This window comes from Protomyctophum parallelum, assembly GCF_964188405.1.
Source record: "Protomyctophum parallelum genome assembly, chromosome: 23".
NCBI classification, from domain to species: domain Eukaryota; kingdom Metazoa; phylum Chordata; class Actinopteri; order Myctophiformes; family Myctophidae; genus Protomyctophum; species Protomyctophum parallelum.
The window spans coordinates 27,528,663-27,543,141 of record NC_139715.1 but is presented as its reverse complement, the minus strand read 5'-3'; the positions used below and the strand labels follow the sequence as shown (position 1 = coordinate 27,543,141).

The following is a 14,479-nucleotide window of genomic DNA, read 5'->3' as shown; positions in this document are numbered from 1 at the left end:
CTTTAACATACAACATTTAGACATCCAAAACAAATCTGGGTTCCTTTCTTGGATGTTTTTAGTCGATAGTGGAAAATAAGATGAAACTCATCCTCCACAACTCCCATGGGTCACAAAGAAGTTAAGAACACACAGTCACTGCCAGTACAGTAACTCTGCCCACCTGGTAGTAGAAACAAAGGAGTTAAGAACACACAGTCGCTGCCAGTACAGTAACTCTGCCCACCTGGTAGTAGAAACAAAGGAGTTAAGAACACACAGTCACTGCCAGTACAGTAACTCTGCCCACCTGGTAGTAGAAACAAAGAAGTTAAGAACACACAGTCACTGCCAGTACAGTAACTCTGCCCACCTGGTAGTAGAAACAAAGAAGTTAAGAACACACAGTCGCTGCCAGTACATTATATCTGTAATATGTTATATGTTATATCTGTAACTAAGAACACACAGTCGCAGGGGGCACGGTGGCACAGTTGGTAATGCTGTCGCCTCACAGCTAGAAGGTCCTGGGTTCGATTCCCGCTGGGGACGCTGTGGGCACTCGCGGCGTGTTCACAGCTTCACGCAGCTTGGACTCCTCATGCATAGAAGGAGGCATGAGGTCAGTCCGCTGCCCCCCCCAGGTTGGCAGAGGAAGTGTAGAGCCCAGGATTACATTAGATAATTGGCACTGGGTGAAAAGAAAACTGGGTTACAAAATTGTGGGATAAAAAAATTAAATTAAAAAAAAAAGAACACACAGTTGCTGCCAGTACAGTAACTCTGCCCACCTGGTAGTAGAAACAAAGAAGTTAAGAACACACAGTCGCTGCCAGTACAGTAACTCTGCCCACCTGGTAGTAGAAACAAAGAAGTTAAGAACACACAGTCGCTGCCAGTACAGTAACTCTGCCCACCTGGTAGTAGAAACAAAGAAGTTAAGAACACACAGTCGCTGCCAGTACAGTAACTCTGTACTGTATATCAGTACAGTACAGATCAGTACAGTATATAGTACAGTATATCTGCCCACCTGGTAGTAGAGCTCAGCCGGCGTGCCCTGGCCGTCCAGAGACGAGAGCGTGCCGAGCGTGTCGAGGCCGGTGTCGACGCTGTTCCCCTCCCCGCCCAGGCTCAAGGGCAGCTCGTCGTCGAGGATGTCTGTCTCGCGGTGCGGTGGCGCCGCCGCGGCTCCCACGAGGCGCGTGTGGGCCCCGTTGACGTGCACCTGCGCCGGCACCAGGTGCCGGACACCGCCGCCCGGGCTGGTGTTTTGGGCCAAGTACGCCTGCCGCTGCTGCTGCTGCGCGGGCGCTTCCACCAGGCCACTCAGGAGCTGGTCCAGCTCCCGCTTCTCGTGGGGGCTGAGCGAGGAGGGCGGGACCGCCGCCTGCTGCTGACCGTGGCCGTGACCGTGGCCCTGGCGGTCGAGTTCCCGGTCGGTGGAGTTCCCGGAGTCGCTGCTCACGGATAGGGTGTGGTCGACGCCCGGGACGGAGGTGTGTCCGACGGCCTGAGTCTGCTCGCAGGCCTGCAGGGGGTGGCTGCAGGTGGGATGCGCGGGGTGGTGGTGGTGGGGCGTTGACCCGGCGTTGGTCAGGTGGTTGTCGTGGACCGGAAGGCCGTTGATGGAGACCACTCCCTCCAGGGAGTCTTTCTTGCGGACCCGAGCGTACAGGCTTCCATCAAGTGGGCCCTGGGTGTGAGCAACATCTGGAAGAGGGAGAGGGTATAGAGGCTTACAAACTGTGCTTCAGTGCAGACTGTTGTTTTTGGCAGCAAATTTCTATTTTAGTTTTAGTCACAGTCTCTTGAATAGTTTTCACTTAGTTTCAGTCACATTTTAGTCACCTGGAATGTACCTGCAGCGCGACGCGTTGTGAGCTTGTAGATCTGCTATTTTCAGCATGCAACCAAGTGTAAAATGACTCATACTGGATCTCTTGTCCACTAGTCCCTTCCTAACATTTTAGTCTAGTTTTTATTTGTTGACAAAATTGTCAGTATATTTAGTCTTAGTTTTAGTCATCATAGCTCAGTTTTCATTTAGTTTCTATTTAGTTTTCGTCAGTGAAAAAAGGTAGTCGACGAACATTTTTCGTCTTTCGTCGACGAAAACAACACTGCTTCAGTGTTGTCAGGGTGTAACAGAGTTTAGTGGGTTCCACTTGCTCCATCAGTAATGACAATTCTTATTGGTTAGTGGGCGGCACCTCATTGAATAACACTGGTGTCCACGTTTAGAGTGGTGTCAGTCTAACATGAGACATGCCCATGAGGTAAGATGTGTTCCTCAGCACACTATATTTTCAACAAGAGTCTGTATGTTTACTGTGATACTGTGATGAATACTAGTTGTTCTAAACATGCTCTTGGTCACACTGTTAATTCTGTTATAGACGTGGGTGTGTTACACAGACAGAAACTGACCAGATACTGTACGTCTGTGTATTTACCAGATTAAACTGTCAACAAAGAGAGAAGTCGGCCCAGGCAGTGGCGTAACTGTCTGGGCACCCGACTGGTAATCCAGTCGCAGTGTGCCGCGGGTTCGACTCCCGAGCCCGACACGGCCTTTACTGCATGTCATCCCCCCATCTCTCTCCCGTTTCCTGTCAGCCTACTGTCTGTCCCTTCAAAAAACCAATAAAAGGCGTAAGCCGCAAAAAAAATATATAAAAAAACAAAAAAAAACAAAGAGAGAAGTCGTCCGGGACTTAATTATTCCACAACACAACGCAGATCACACGTTACAAGGGCATGACAGGATACATGAGGCTGACTGACAGAGAGGTTAGTGACAATTATCAACTGAACCGGGCTCATTTCAAGGTAATGTAATCGGTCATGTCTGTGCCTCTGTCTTTCTGGCAAAATAGTATCACTGCATAAGAGGTTCTCTCGGCTAGTCTGGTAGTTAGCTCGTATCTCGTCGTCTCAAAAAACTAAACAAAAGAGCGGCTCCTTCATCGGATATCCGGCGCTAGCATAAAAGGCATTATGGGAAATGCAGTTCCAGCAAAACCCCGTAAATGAATATAGCAACAGAAAACAGCTATTCTAAATCAATTCAATCCTTTTAACTCCCAACTGGTTCTTTTTAAACTGTAAATAATAATACTATTTGTAAACAGCTTTATAAACATTATGAAATGAAATGTGAAATATGAATAACTATATTCCAAATAGTTACAACACATTTCAAGGTAATGTAATCGGTTATGTCTGTGCCTCTGTCTTTCTGGCAAAATATGTGTGAATGTTTCCGTCTCCATGCATTTTGATGCATGTCACACCAGACAGACTACAGTAGATCGGTGTCATGACTCGTGCTCTTGCCATTATAAGTGAAGAGGAGCTTTGCTTAGAAATCCTCTACTCTTTTCTGTACATAATTCTGTAATGATGCTTTTTGTCCCTTCTAATTGAAAAATATATATATATATATCTATGTCATTTCCGTTGCTATACTGCCAACTTTGACACTGACGAAGGGGCCTGCGCGCCGAAACGTGTTTGTCTGTCTGGTATGGCTGCTGCTGCGGAGCACTATCAATAAAGACTCTTATACTCGACTGGAAGTGCGGATTTAATTCATTTTCTACATGTTCTTTTGGAATCTGCACCCAGCACACGCCTGAAACTATATAAAACTGTCTGAGTAGAGCGTGCCTTTTCCCCTGAAGAGAGCTTTTTGTACCTGAATCATCCCTTCAAAAACCCCTAACTATCTCTCTCTCTCTCTGGGGTTCACCCCCTGTATACTGTAGCCTGGTCACTGCTGAAAAACTAGCCCCGCCTGACGACTATTTATAGTCTATCTGCGGGGCTCCGAGCCCCCCCTGTCACGTTGCGTCAGCAACACTGACCCATGTGGCTTTGACGTGGACCAGGCAGGGAGTGTCCCCCCACCCCATCCCACCCCACCCCACCCCCGGCCCGGGAAACAGCTGGGCTTCCTGTGATAAAAGGAAAGACCACCACCACTGGTCTGGCGGAGGTCTTTCTGCTACAAAGCCCCATTCCATTGGAACAACCAATCTTAGATCCATCTCATCATATAGTAGCTTCAGGACCTCCTTACATTCACATCTAGACTCAACTTGTCTATGCTTCTAACCTGACTGTAACCATTTATGACCCTGAAATATTTGCGCTGTGACCTTATCTACACTGTGTATTATGTGGTGGTTGGTGGTGTAGGTGGAAGAGGGTGAGCAAGCTATTTGTGTATATATGTATGTATTTGTATATCTGTTTGTATCTGTGTACTGCATGTTTTGTGTATTTGTGTACAGTATGCTTTTCTGTATTTTGTTTTTTATGGGTCCCTCTTGTAAATGAGATGCTGCATCTCAAGGGGCTGTCCCTTCAATAAAGATCTGAAATCTGTAAACCCAGACCAGGGCTGATAAAAGGAAAGACCACCACCACTGGTCTGTATAAACCCAGACTAGACCCAGAATGGAGCACACCACCCATGTGTGGGTCATGGACACCTTTATTCCTTTATTATTTTGTTTGTTGTTTCCTATACGTTTTGTTTTTAATTATTATTATTTCAAAACATTTAAAAAAAAAAAAAAAAAAAAACAAAAAACAAATTCAAAGCTTTTTAAAAGAATTTCATAAAAAAAGTAAAATGAAAATCATAGTGAGACTAAGATTTTCATATAGTCTTGATATTTAGTTTAGACTCGACTAAAGCCCAAATCACACCAAATGGTTGTAAACCATACAACTCCTTGGGTCCAAACAGTTGCAAGGAGTTGCATGGTGACCCTTTGGTGTGGTTTGGACCATTGAATTCAACCAGTTGAATCACTTGGGACAACTTGGAACGACGTGCAGCAACAGGACATATCACACCGCTGGGACAACACTAAAACTGTCTCGACTCTCGGCCCTTTGGTGTGGTTATATGGCTTTAGTTTAGACTTAACAATTTCAAATGACTAAATAGGACTAAAACGACATTGTGTGTTCAAAAGAGACACTTGTAAAAGCGTCGCGTCACTTGTAAGATCTGCTATTTTCACTAGTTTGGGTCCCGGGGAGACATCACATTTCTCTTTTGGTTCTAAAAAAGGAGCTAAAAAAGATTGGGAAGCCCTGGGACAGAGCGCCCAGATTGCTGCCTCACATTATACCCATGTCAGATTGACCACAGTTTAAAAGTATACCTTTAAAAGAAGTGAAAATCTTTCCGTGGCCGGGTTGTCAGAGGCTCCCCACTAAACTGGAATGAACTGTTCTTTTCTTTCTGGTTATTGTCTCTTTTTTTTTTTTTTTACTGCACCTCATCAAGTGACTATACCTGGTAAAATAACGATGAAATAAAAATCATGTAGTGCAGTGGTATTCAACCATTTTGATAACAGCGACCATTATTTAATTATTTGAGCCACGGACCACTATCTCTAGACGGACCACTTAGTCTCTTAAACCCAAAATGAAAGAACTTTTTGTTTTTGTTCCATTCTGTATTGATGTTGGTACCATTAGGAGAGATAACCATGAATTCTTCTACATTCTCAAACTCTGTAGACTTCTTGTAAATTAAGTAATGCAGGTGTTTAACAATAATTTAACTCTTATGCTCTCAAGAGTTAAAGATCTATAAGGGTCCATTTGGTTACCAACTCTCCATTTAGCATGGGGACCACCTGGAACCCTCTCAAGGACCACTGGTGGTCCCCGGACCACTTGTTGAGAACAACCGATGTAGTGTATAACGTTGATTGATTGCCATTATGCCAACTTTCTTTTCTTTTCCCTCTATTTATTCACGGAGCAAGCTCTCTTTTTCAAGGACGCTCTGATAGTGATTACAGCATGAGGACGACAAAAACACAATACATTATGATGAAAAACAATAACAAAACATTCTAGCTACATTAAACAATATCAAAAAGGTTCTGTCCTGTGAACCTACAGTAGTTCTTGTGGTTGATTGCCCTTTGCATCTTCCCTTGAGATGAACCATCTCGTTTTCAAGGTACTACAATTGAGTAGGCTATTCGTCATAAAAGGTGTAATTAACAACAACAACAAAAACATTGGATGTGTTGGGAAACACACCCTACATAACACTGAAAATGATCCATCTAGGGCTGCTATATAAAAGTGCACAGAAGCTGAGTGATGATTCTTACATCTACAGTAAGCCAAGCAAGTTCCGTTTCATCACCCCTGATTTAATGGCAGGCTGTCTGTCCATTAATAGACCACCTTCTGGCAGTTGTGACCACCTGGCAACGTGGATGACTGATTTCCTCCTCCGATAACCACATCAACCCTATATCCTGAGTTGACCATGAAGGTATAGGGTCCCCCCCAGCTCTATAGAGCGTCGCAGTCCCACCCCCTTTCAGAACGACGAGTGGCCCAGGAAATTAATCCCAATGCATTTTGCCCATAGGCTTTTCTTAAAGTATTTATTTAAAGACGGTTACGCCGCGGACAAAGCCAACTCGGATCTTGACAAATCATGACAATGAACACAATGTTTTGGGCCGATCAAATCTTCTAGAAAGAAGAAAATAAAGGCAGGAGACAACACTATTTGTTTTGTTTTTCTTCTTATAAATTATTTCGGCCCAAAACATAGTGTTCATTGTCATGATTTGTCACGATCCGAGTTGGCTTTGTCCGCGGCGTAACCGTCTTTAAATAAATACCTTAAGAAAAGCCTATGGGCAAAATGCATTGGGATTAATTTCCTGGGCCACTCGTCGTTCTGAAAGGGGGTGGGACTGCGACGCTCTATAGTAGTATAGGACCATGCCATGCACTCCTTGTGAGCTTATGGATCTACCATTTGTCCCAAATGTTCTCCTGAGAATAGGGACACTATAGGGTGCAGGTGGATAAACAATGAGAAATACAACCAAACCACCATGGACTAAAATATAACAACAACAGCAGCAGCAACCCACCCACCCACAAAAAACCTCTTTAAGCTGAAGAGTTCTAAAGCTTGATCAAAGGGAAACTTTACCAATGTTGGACCTATATCCCATTGTTCTGATACGATGAGATGATATTGTGTGAAAACACTATATATACTATAACTTCTGTGTATTTCTCTGCAAAATGTTGATGTTGTATGAAACAACACCATATCTCCTCACATCATAGTAATGAGATATATAGGTAATAATGAAGAATGCTGAAACACTGTTTCCTCATCTTATTTCACAGTTGTGTTAACTGGCTGCAAGCTTGTATGCTGCAATGTTTACATTCACATCAAGCACTTAATAGGACAATATACATTTCACCTACTGTATCAGATACACATTTGAAAAGTGACACTGGGTGACCGCGGCCTGTCTCATATGACGGAAGGCCCAAATAGATGGCTCCCCAGGGACAGATGGCGGATCACTCCAAGCTCTGCTATTTCAGAGCCCATGTCAACAAGCCCTCAGACATGGTGGCAACCAGAGATAGAGAGAAGGAGAGACTAATATACTGCAGGCCAAACATATGAAAAAAAGTATGAATAGATGTATCACACAGAGATAATACTGTAGTAAGTACAGTATTATGGGGATTTTCTTTGCATGAGTGCTATAGTGCAGGTGACAGCACTCAGGCAAAACACTGACATTGTTTCTTGTCTACGTGTTCATATTGAAACACAGACATTCTTCATTAGCTTGAAGTGTACACAAGCTAAACTAATTTGGAACAGAGTTCAAATTGTGAACTATTCCGACTGGATCCTAATATTGATTTCCTTGCCGCTTGTCTTCCAAAATAAATTCTACCCTGATATTATTCCATTCACATTCAGTCATGCCATCCCATCCCAACTCAAACAAAAACATTCTCCTTACCTGCTTTTCCCTTCTCTCTCTCTCTCTCTCTCTCTCTTGCTCTTTCTACAAAAATGCCCAATAAGAGTTTGAGTCGATCAATATTCCTTCCCTTTCACTCCATTCATGATCAAATGATCGTGGGGAGAAAGAAAAACAAAAGTACTTTAAAAGTCCATTAGTCCTAGAATGGAGGAGTTGCCGTTGCCAGTTGGGTGACTAGTCTGAACCTTTCTGTGGTTCCCATCTCCTTCCTGATACACAACCTCCTCTCATCACTGCACATGTGCTGTGGGCCACAGCGAGGTGGTGGTGGTGGTGGTGGGGCGGCGCCCTTCCATTCCACCGGCCTCTGACGTGTGTGTGTGTACGTGTGTGTGTGTGTGTGTGTGTGTGTGTGTGTGCGTGTGTGTGAGCTCGCAGCTCTGGAATCTGCTCTCTTCCCGGCAACAGGGGGAGTGGTGACACGCCACTGGCTGGCCGGCCGTTTGAAATGAACTGCCTGCCGTGTATACGTCTGTCTGCCACACTCCACCGTCTATCTGCCCTGACCTGGGATCAGTGACATCACCAGGGGATCCCCTATTTGGGTATCCCCCTCTTCTTACATTAATGAGCCTATACATAATATCAATTAATAATGTATAATATAAAAACTGTACATTTCATTTACATATACAATTAAAGTATAAAGAAATATAGTATACAGAATACATATAGTGTGTGTGTGTGTGTGTGTGTGTGTGTGTGTGTGTGCTGTGTGTGTGTATATATATATACGACGTATATATATATATATATATATATATATATATATATATATATATATATATATATATATATATACACACACTGATTTATACACCGGTGTCGGTGTCTTCCGCGTACGACACAAATATAAATCAGGCATTACTCTTCTTCTGAGACCCATCATTTTTCTTTTACGTCAATTTTTTTTCTTCTTCACTCTTTCCTCTTCTTTCAACACGTGCACGCACGCACGCACTGCAGAATAGGGAATGCCCTTGTTCTCCTTCATGAAAGATGATCATTTACACTGAGCTTTCCATGACTCAACTTTGCACGGACAACACTTTCCAGTTGCGGTGAATCATACAATAATGACATCCGACGTAACGACTCGTAAAAAGGAAAGGTGGAAGAAGAGGCAGAATGAATGTCTGAAGGCAACCTCGTCGTCGGCATCATTTCTCAAGGACTCGTCTCTCAGCGGACAGTACACCATGTGGTACGGTATAGCCCAGAATCAGGTGGATTCTATTATGAACAGTTCATTGTGCTGCCGAAGGACACTTCAAAGAGACACCTGGTGCTTGACAGAAATAATTAGCACAGGGGTCAACCCTGCGACCTTTGGGTGCAGCGGGGCATTCCCGTCCTAATGCTAGAGCGCCCTGCCCTTCAAAGAGAGGCTTGACAAGTGGAAGAATTCAACACAAGAAAAGGCAAAGAATTCAGAGGTATAGGAGTGAGTGCCTCACCACCAGACCAGAGCATAGGAATCCTCCCGCCCCCCGACTAAAATCTCTCACCTCCTTAAAGAACTTCCTTACTATATTTCTCTGTCGTGGACCCAACGAGAAGGGGGCCCATAATTCTCCGAACCCGGAAAGGAAGTTAGGAGGCTAAACAACGTGGGGCATGGCAGGAACTCACTAAACGAGCATCATAAGGTCGTGACCTTCACATTCGCCTCACACTTTTGGCATGCGTATTAAGCTGGGCTGTTAGGGGATAGTCATGCGTGCCTGCATGGCGGGTTAGTGAGCAATGCGGACGTGTCTTTGCGCACACAAGACTTGCAAACTAAAACAAGGAGGTTTTTTGCAACAGAAAAAGCAAAGTTACTATATTTACCCAGGGTAACTGGACTAAGCTCAATAACTTGTTTACAGCCAGGCCCTGCTCATAGAACATTTCATGGTAGGGGGGGTTCAATGCCTTGCTCAAGGGCACTTCAGCGGTGGTAATTTTAGCGTGCCGGTCCGGGGATACGAACTAGCGACCTTCCGATATCAGACCGCTCCGCAAACCGTTCGGCCCCATAAAGAGGGAGAGACGGAGAGCGAGAGGTTCCGGGTGTTAAACTACATACCATATTTCCTTTCTTCACACCTTTTAAAAAGTTCACTAAAGCAATAAGTCAAATGAGGCCGTGGTTTTCAAACGGCTAACATGGCGTAGCGAAGCCCGAAGTGGAGCACAGTGCTTCCGCGACCCTCTTAGCATGTTTTTGAAATCACGGTAAACCACAGGCTTCAGTGGCATATTGCTTTTATAACATGAAAACCATAGTCATCCATCAACAACTTCGCTATATAATAATAATTTCTACAATAAAGTAGTACCCGCAACTGTACCCACAAATGCTTTCACAAAACACGGAGGTTGCTGTGCAAATGCCTGAAAAGCTCCTGTCAATTGATGCACAAATTACTTGTTTTAAAGTGATTTGTCAGTAAAAACTGCTTGTTTTACGCCATAGGAAAAACTAAATTGCAATATAGTCATGGAGCTGTCAGGGGGTCCCCTCCCCAGTCATGGAGCTGTCAGGGGGTCCCCTCCCCAGTCATGGAGCTGTCAGGGGGTCCCCTCCCCAGTCATGGAGCTGTCAGGGGGTCCCCTCCCCAGTCATGGAGCTGTCAGGGGGTCCCCTCCCCAGTCATGGAGCTGTCAGGGGGTCCCCTCCCCAGTCATGGAGCTCTCAGGGGGTCCCCAGTCACAGAGCTGTATGGTGAATGTGAACCTTGTAAACCAGCGGTTCACAAACTTTGTCATGTCAAGGACCCCCAAATTTACACTTTTAGGGCTCTAGCAGTGATTCTCATCCTGTTTAACCCATTCTGACCTGAGATCAGATTCTACAAATGTCTCCTGAATCCTGAAAGTTTTCTGAAAAAGCTATGTTTCTATGTTCTTCGATTTTTCAAAAATAGCAGACCTACAAGCTCGTAGCGCGCCACTCGGTGGCGCACTATGAGCTTGTAGATCTGCTATTTTTCAATAGCTAAAGCATAACATAATGCCAACACCAAAATCCCACCCAAAATGGGTTAATTTCAAGGACCCCCAATTTGACATGCATATCAGTCTACAGACAGCGGTTTATCGGCATTTCTATCTCTGGGACCCCCAATGTATATATTGTAAAATCAATGTTAATTGTCTCCACCAGCCGAAGGCATGGGGAGAGTATGTTTTGCACTCCGTCCGTCCGTGTGTCCGTGTGTCCGTGTGTCCGTCCGTGACCAGCTAATCTCAGCCACCGTTAACCCGGTCGATGCCAAATTTTGCACACACACTCCCTGGATGCCAACCATGAACCTCTGCCCCAAACTTTCCAGAACGGCCTGTTATAGCGCCACCAGGAGGCCGCTTTGTGCAAAACAGGTTTTTGCACAGCACACCTACAGATTTTGTCCAAACATCACGCAAATTGGTACACAGTCTCTCTAGAGCCATTCAACCAAACCGGTCTTTCATATTTCTCACACTCCATCCTGATTGGTTAAGATTGGCTTCCAAAGTTCACAGGAGTGCTCAGTTTCAAACAAAATGCTGCAAATCATGAACACATCGCGTGATTTCCGTGAAATTGTGCACCCACATTCCCACTAGGCCGAGGACAAAATGCCACATGAACAATTTCAACTCAGCCTCAAGGTGGCGCTATAACTGGCCGAAAAGTGTTTTTACCTCTAACTGCACGGATCTGTGGATAACCTGGTGGAGACCTGTGCCCAGAAGGGCACTTTTTCTAGTTAAACTCTGAAATTGTACTAATGGAACCAAATGGGTCCATTTGGTTCCATGGCATCTGTACACTCTCAGAGTTACGGACCCATAATTTGGTTCCAAACTATCATTTAAGCTGGGGACCCCCTGGGACTCCCTCAAGGACCCCTGGGAGTCCCCGGACCCCACTTTGTGAAACCACTGTCGTGAACACGTCGTAATGTATTTTACACCGGGATTCAGCCAATCAGAATCAAGGACTGGAACTTGCTATGTCCAACCAGGGAAACTCCGAACTGCCAGGTGAAAAGAAGACTCCTCATGCCTAGATGGAAGTATGAGGTACGTTTGTTGCTCTCCCCAGGTTGGCAGAGGTAGTGTAGCTAGCGCCCAGGATTAAATTAGATAATTGACACTGGGTTGCAAAATCGTGGGATAAAAATGATATAAAAAGGACTGGAACTATATCATGTTTACACTTTGAGTCATTGTACGATCACAATTTAAGTATTTAGCGAATGCCGTTATTTAACCCATTCTGTCCGGGCACCCATTGTGGTGTTGGCATCATGTCGTGCATAGCTCTTGAAAAATAGCAGATCTACAAGCTCATATCGCGCCACCGAGTGGCGCGATACGAGCTTGTAGGTCTGCTATTTTTGAAAAAAATCGAAGAGCGACTGACATTTTTATAGAATCTGATCTCAGGTCAGAACGGGTTAATCAGACCAGTGTGTGTCCGGCGGAAACCTCGTATGAACAGAATGGGTTAAAAGGGGCTTACATGTAAAACAAAGGGACACTTTGGGCCGGACACATGGCCGCGTGTACACGCACACATCGTCTATTGTGGGGATTCGACATGAGTCTCTGAGCTCACTTATACACTCCAGAGCGCAGCGCAGAAAGAATCCGCCCCGCACGGCTTCCAGAGAATGATTCCCAGCATAGCCTAACATGTGGTTTTGGATGAAGACGGAGCCATGGAGTAAAGCCTTACAGTGGCTGCTGTTCTGTTCTCAAGGGCTACTGTACCCATGCAGCGAGCGTCTATTCCCAGCACAGCCCTTAAAATAGCGGGCGAAAAGTTATAGTAGCACGTAACAAATAACCATTAGTCATCTGAATGGAAATAAATAGCTTGTTGCTGTAGTGTATGGTGGAGAAATAGCCACATAGCATATGGCAAACCCGAAATTAGGCTCGCCAAATAATTTTGCGGGACCCCAAATTATTTAAAAAATATATATATATGTTGTTGTTTTTTTGCAACTGAATGGCTGGAAAATGGAAATGAATTGTTTACACTCGGGGGGGGGGGGGGGGGGGGGGTCCCCGGCCAAAAACGTTGAGAACTCCTACAGTAGATGATCATTTTGCTCTCTGTACTTTATTGCCAGCCGACAAAAGGCTCCACCTGGCAAAGAACAGTATCTCTCTCTCTCTCACACACACAATGTTTCACACCTGTCCATTCTCTGTATTCTCTCGAGTGACAGGTGCTGCTCTTGTGAAAGTGCCAGCTCAAAACAAGCTCAAACAATGCCATGTGCTCACACACACACACACACACACACACACACACACACACACACACACACACACACACACACACACACACACACACACACACACACACACACACACACACACACACACACACACACACACACACACACACACACACACACACACACACACACACACACACACACACACACACACAGCACCTGCCTCTTGCTTGTACATTCCTCTGAATTGACTGGCGTGTGTGTTTAGGACCCAAGACAGCAGTAAAAAAAAACAGCCTTTAACTGCGATAACAAAACTATTAAAACCCAACGATACTTCATGGTGGTTCATAAATAGACTGTATCTTAGCACTGCTATACAACCAGTAATGTACAAAATGTACAGTAGGAGCAGTGATTCACTACTGTATGTCACACTGTGTGCACACATTTCTTCTTAATCTCAAGTAAGGCACGGTCAAGCCATTGAGACCTGAGAACTGATACTACAAATGTCTTCTAACTCATGACAGTTTTTTTGAAAAACCTATGATTCTATGTCAGTCGGGAGTCTTTCGGACTCCCAAAAATATATGTAATTGGCCCGCCGATATGCTGCCCAGAAGCAAAGATTTGAGTTGAAAACGTTCGCTCTGAAAGAATATATTCAAAGATTTGCGCCACATTTTCAAGATTTTTCAAAAATAGCTAAAGTATAACATGAGTACAACTAGTCTATGCTTCTAACCTGACTGTAACCTTTTATGACCCTGAAATACTTGCGCTGTGACCTCATCTACACTGTGTATTATGTGGTGGTTGGTGGTGTAGGTGGAAGATGGTGAGCAAGCTATTTGTGTATATTATGTATGTATTTGTATATCTGTATGTATCTGTGTACTGCATATTTTGTGTATTTGTGTACAGTATGCTTTTCTGTATTTTGTTTTTTATGGGTCCCTCTTGAAAATGAGATGCTGCATCTCAAAATCTGAAATCTGATGCTTAAAACACCAAAAGGGCTTCCCGTCCAGAATGGTAAAGAAGCAAAGAAGTAGTGCATAAGCTCACGCATATATACTTTACTGTACAGTACATAGTGAATATCACTTTTACATCTCAAACCCTCACCCTAAACCTAACCTCCCACAGGGGGAACACACCTAAACCTAACCTTAACCCATGTCTAACCAATGACTATAGTCTAAACTAAGTATGCACCCGTGTGAATCTGTGAACGCAACATTACATTTCTGCTCGATAGCGTCAAACTCTTTGACGTGGCATACTGTACATACTGTAGGACTTGGGACAAAATTCCTCTTGCTTTAAAGACGACGTTTTTACAGGTAACCTAATCCTGGGTTGACAGCTACGACACTTTGCTATGATCCGTGCCCGTCAATCATG

At 44.5% G+C, this 14,479-nt stretch overlaps 1 protein-coding gene across 1 annotated transcript in view; it reads right to left on the bottom strand.

Moving 5' to 3' along the window:
• Positions 1-14,479, bottom strand: part of LOC310853979 (tensin-1-like) — a 128,707-nt gene that overhangs the window by 35,763 nt on the left and 78,465 nt on the right. Inside the window, exon 16 of the mRNA XM_083758454.1 lies at positions 1,013-1,692. Coding sequence (XP_083614580.1) covers positions 1,013-1,692 — 680 coding nt within the window. The remainder of the gene's footprint in view (positions 1-1,012; positions 1,693-14,479) is intronic.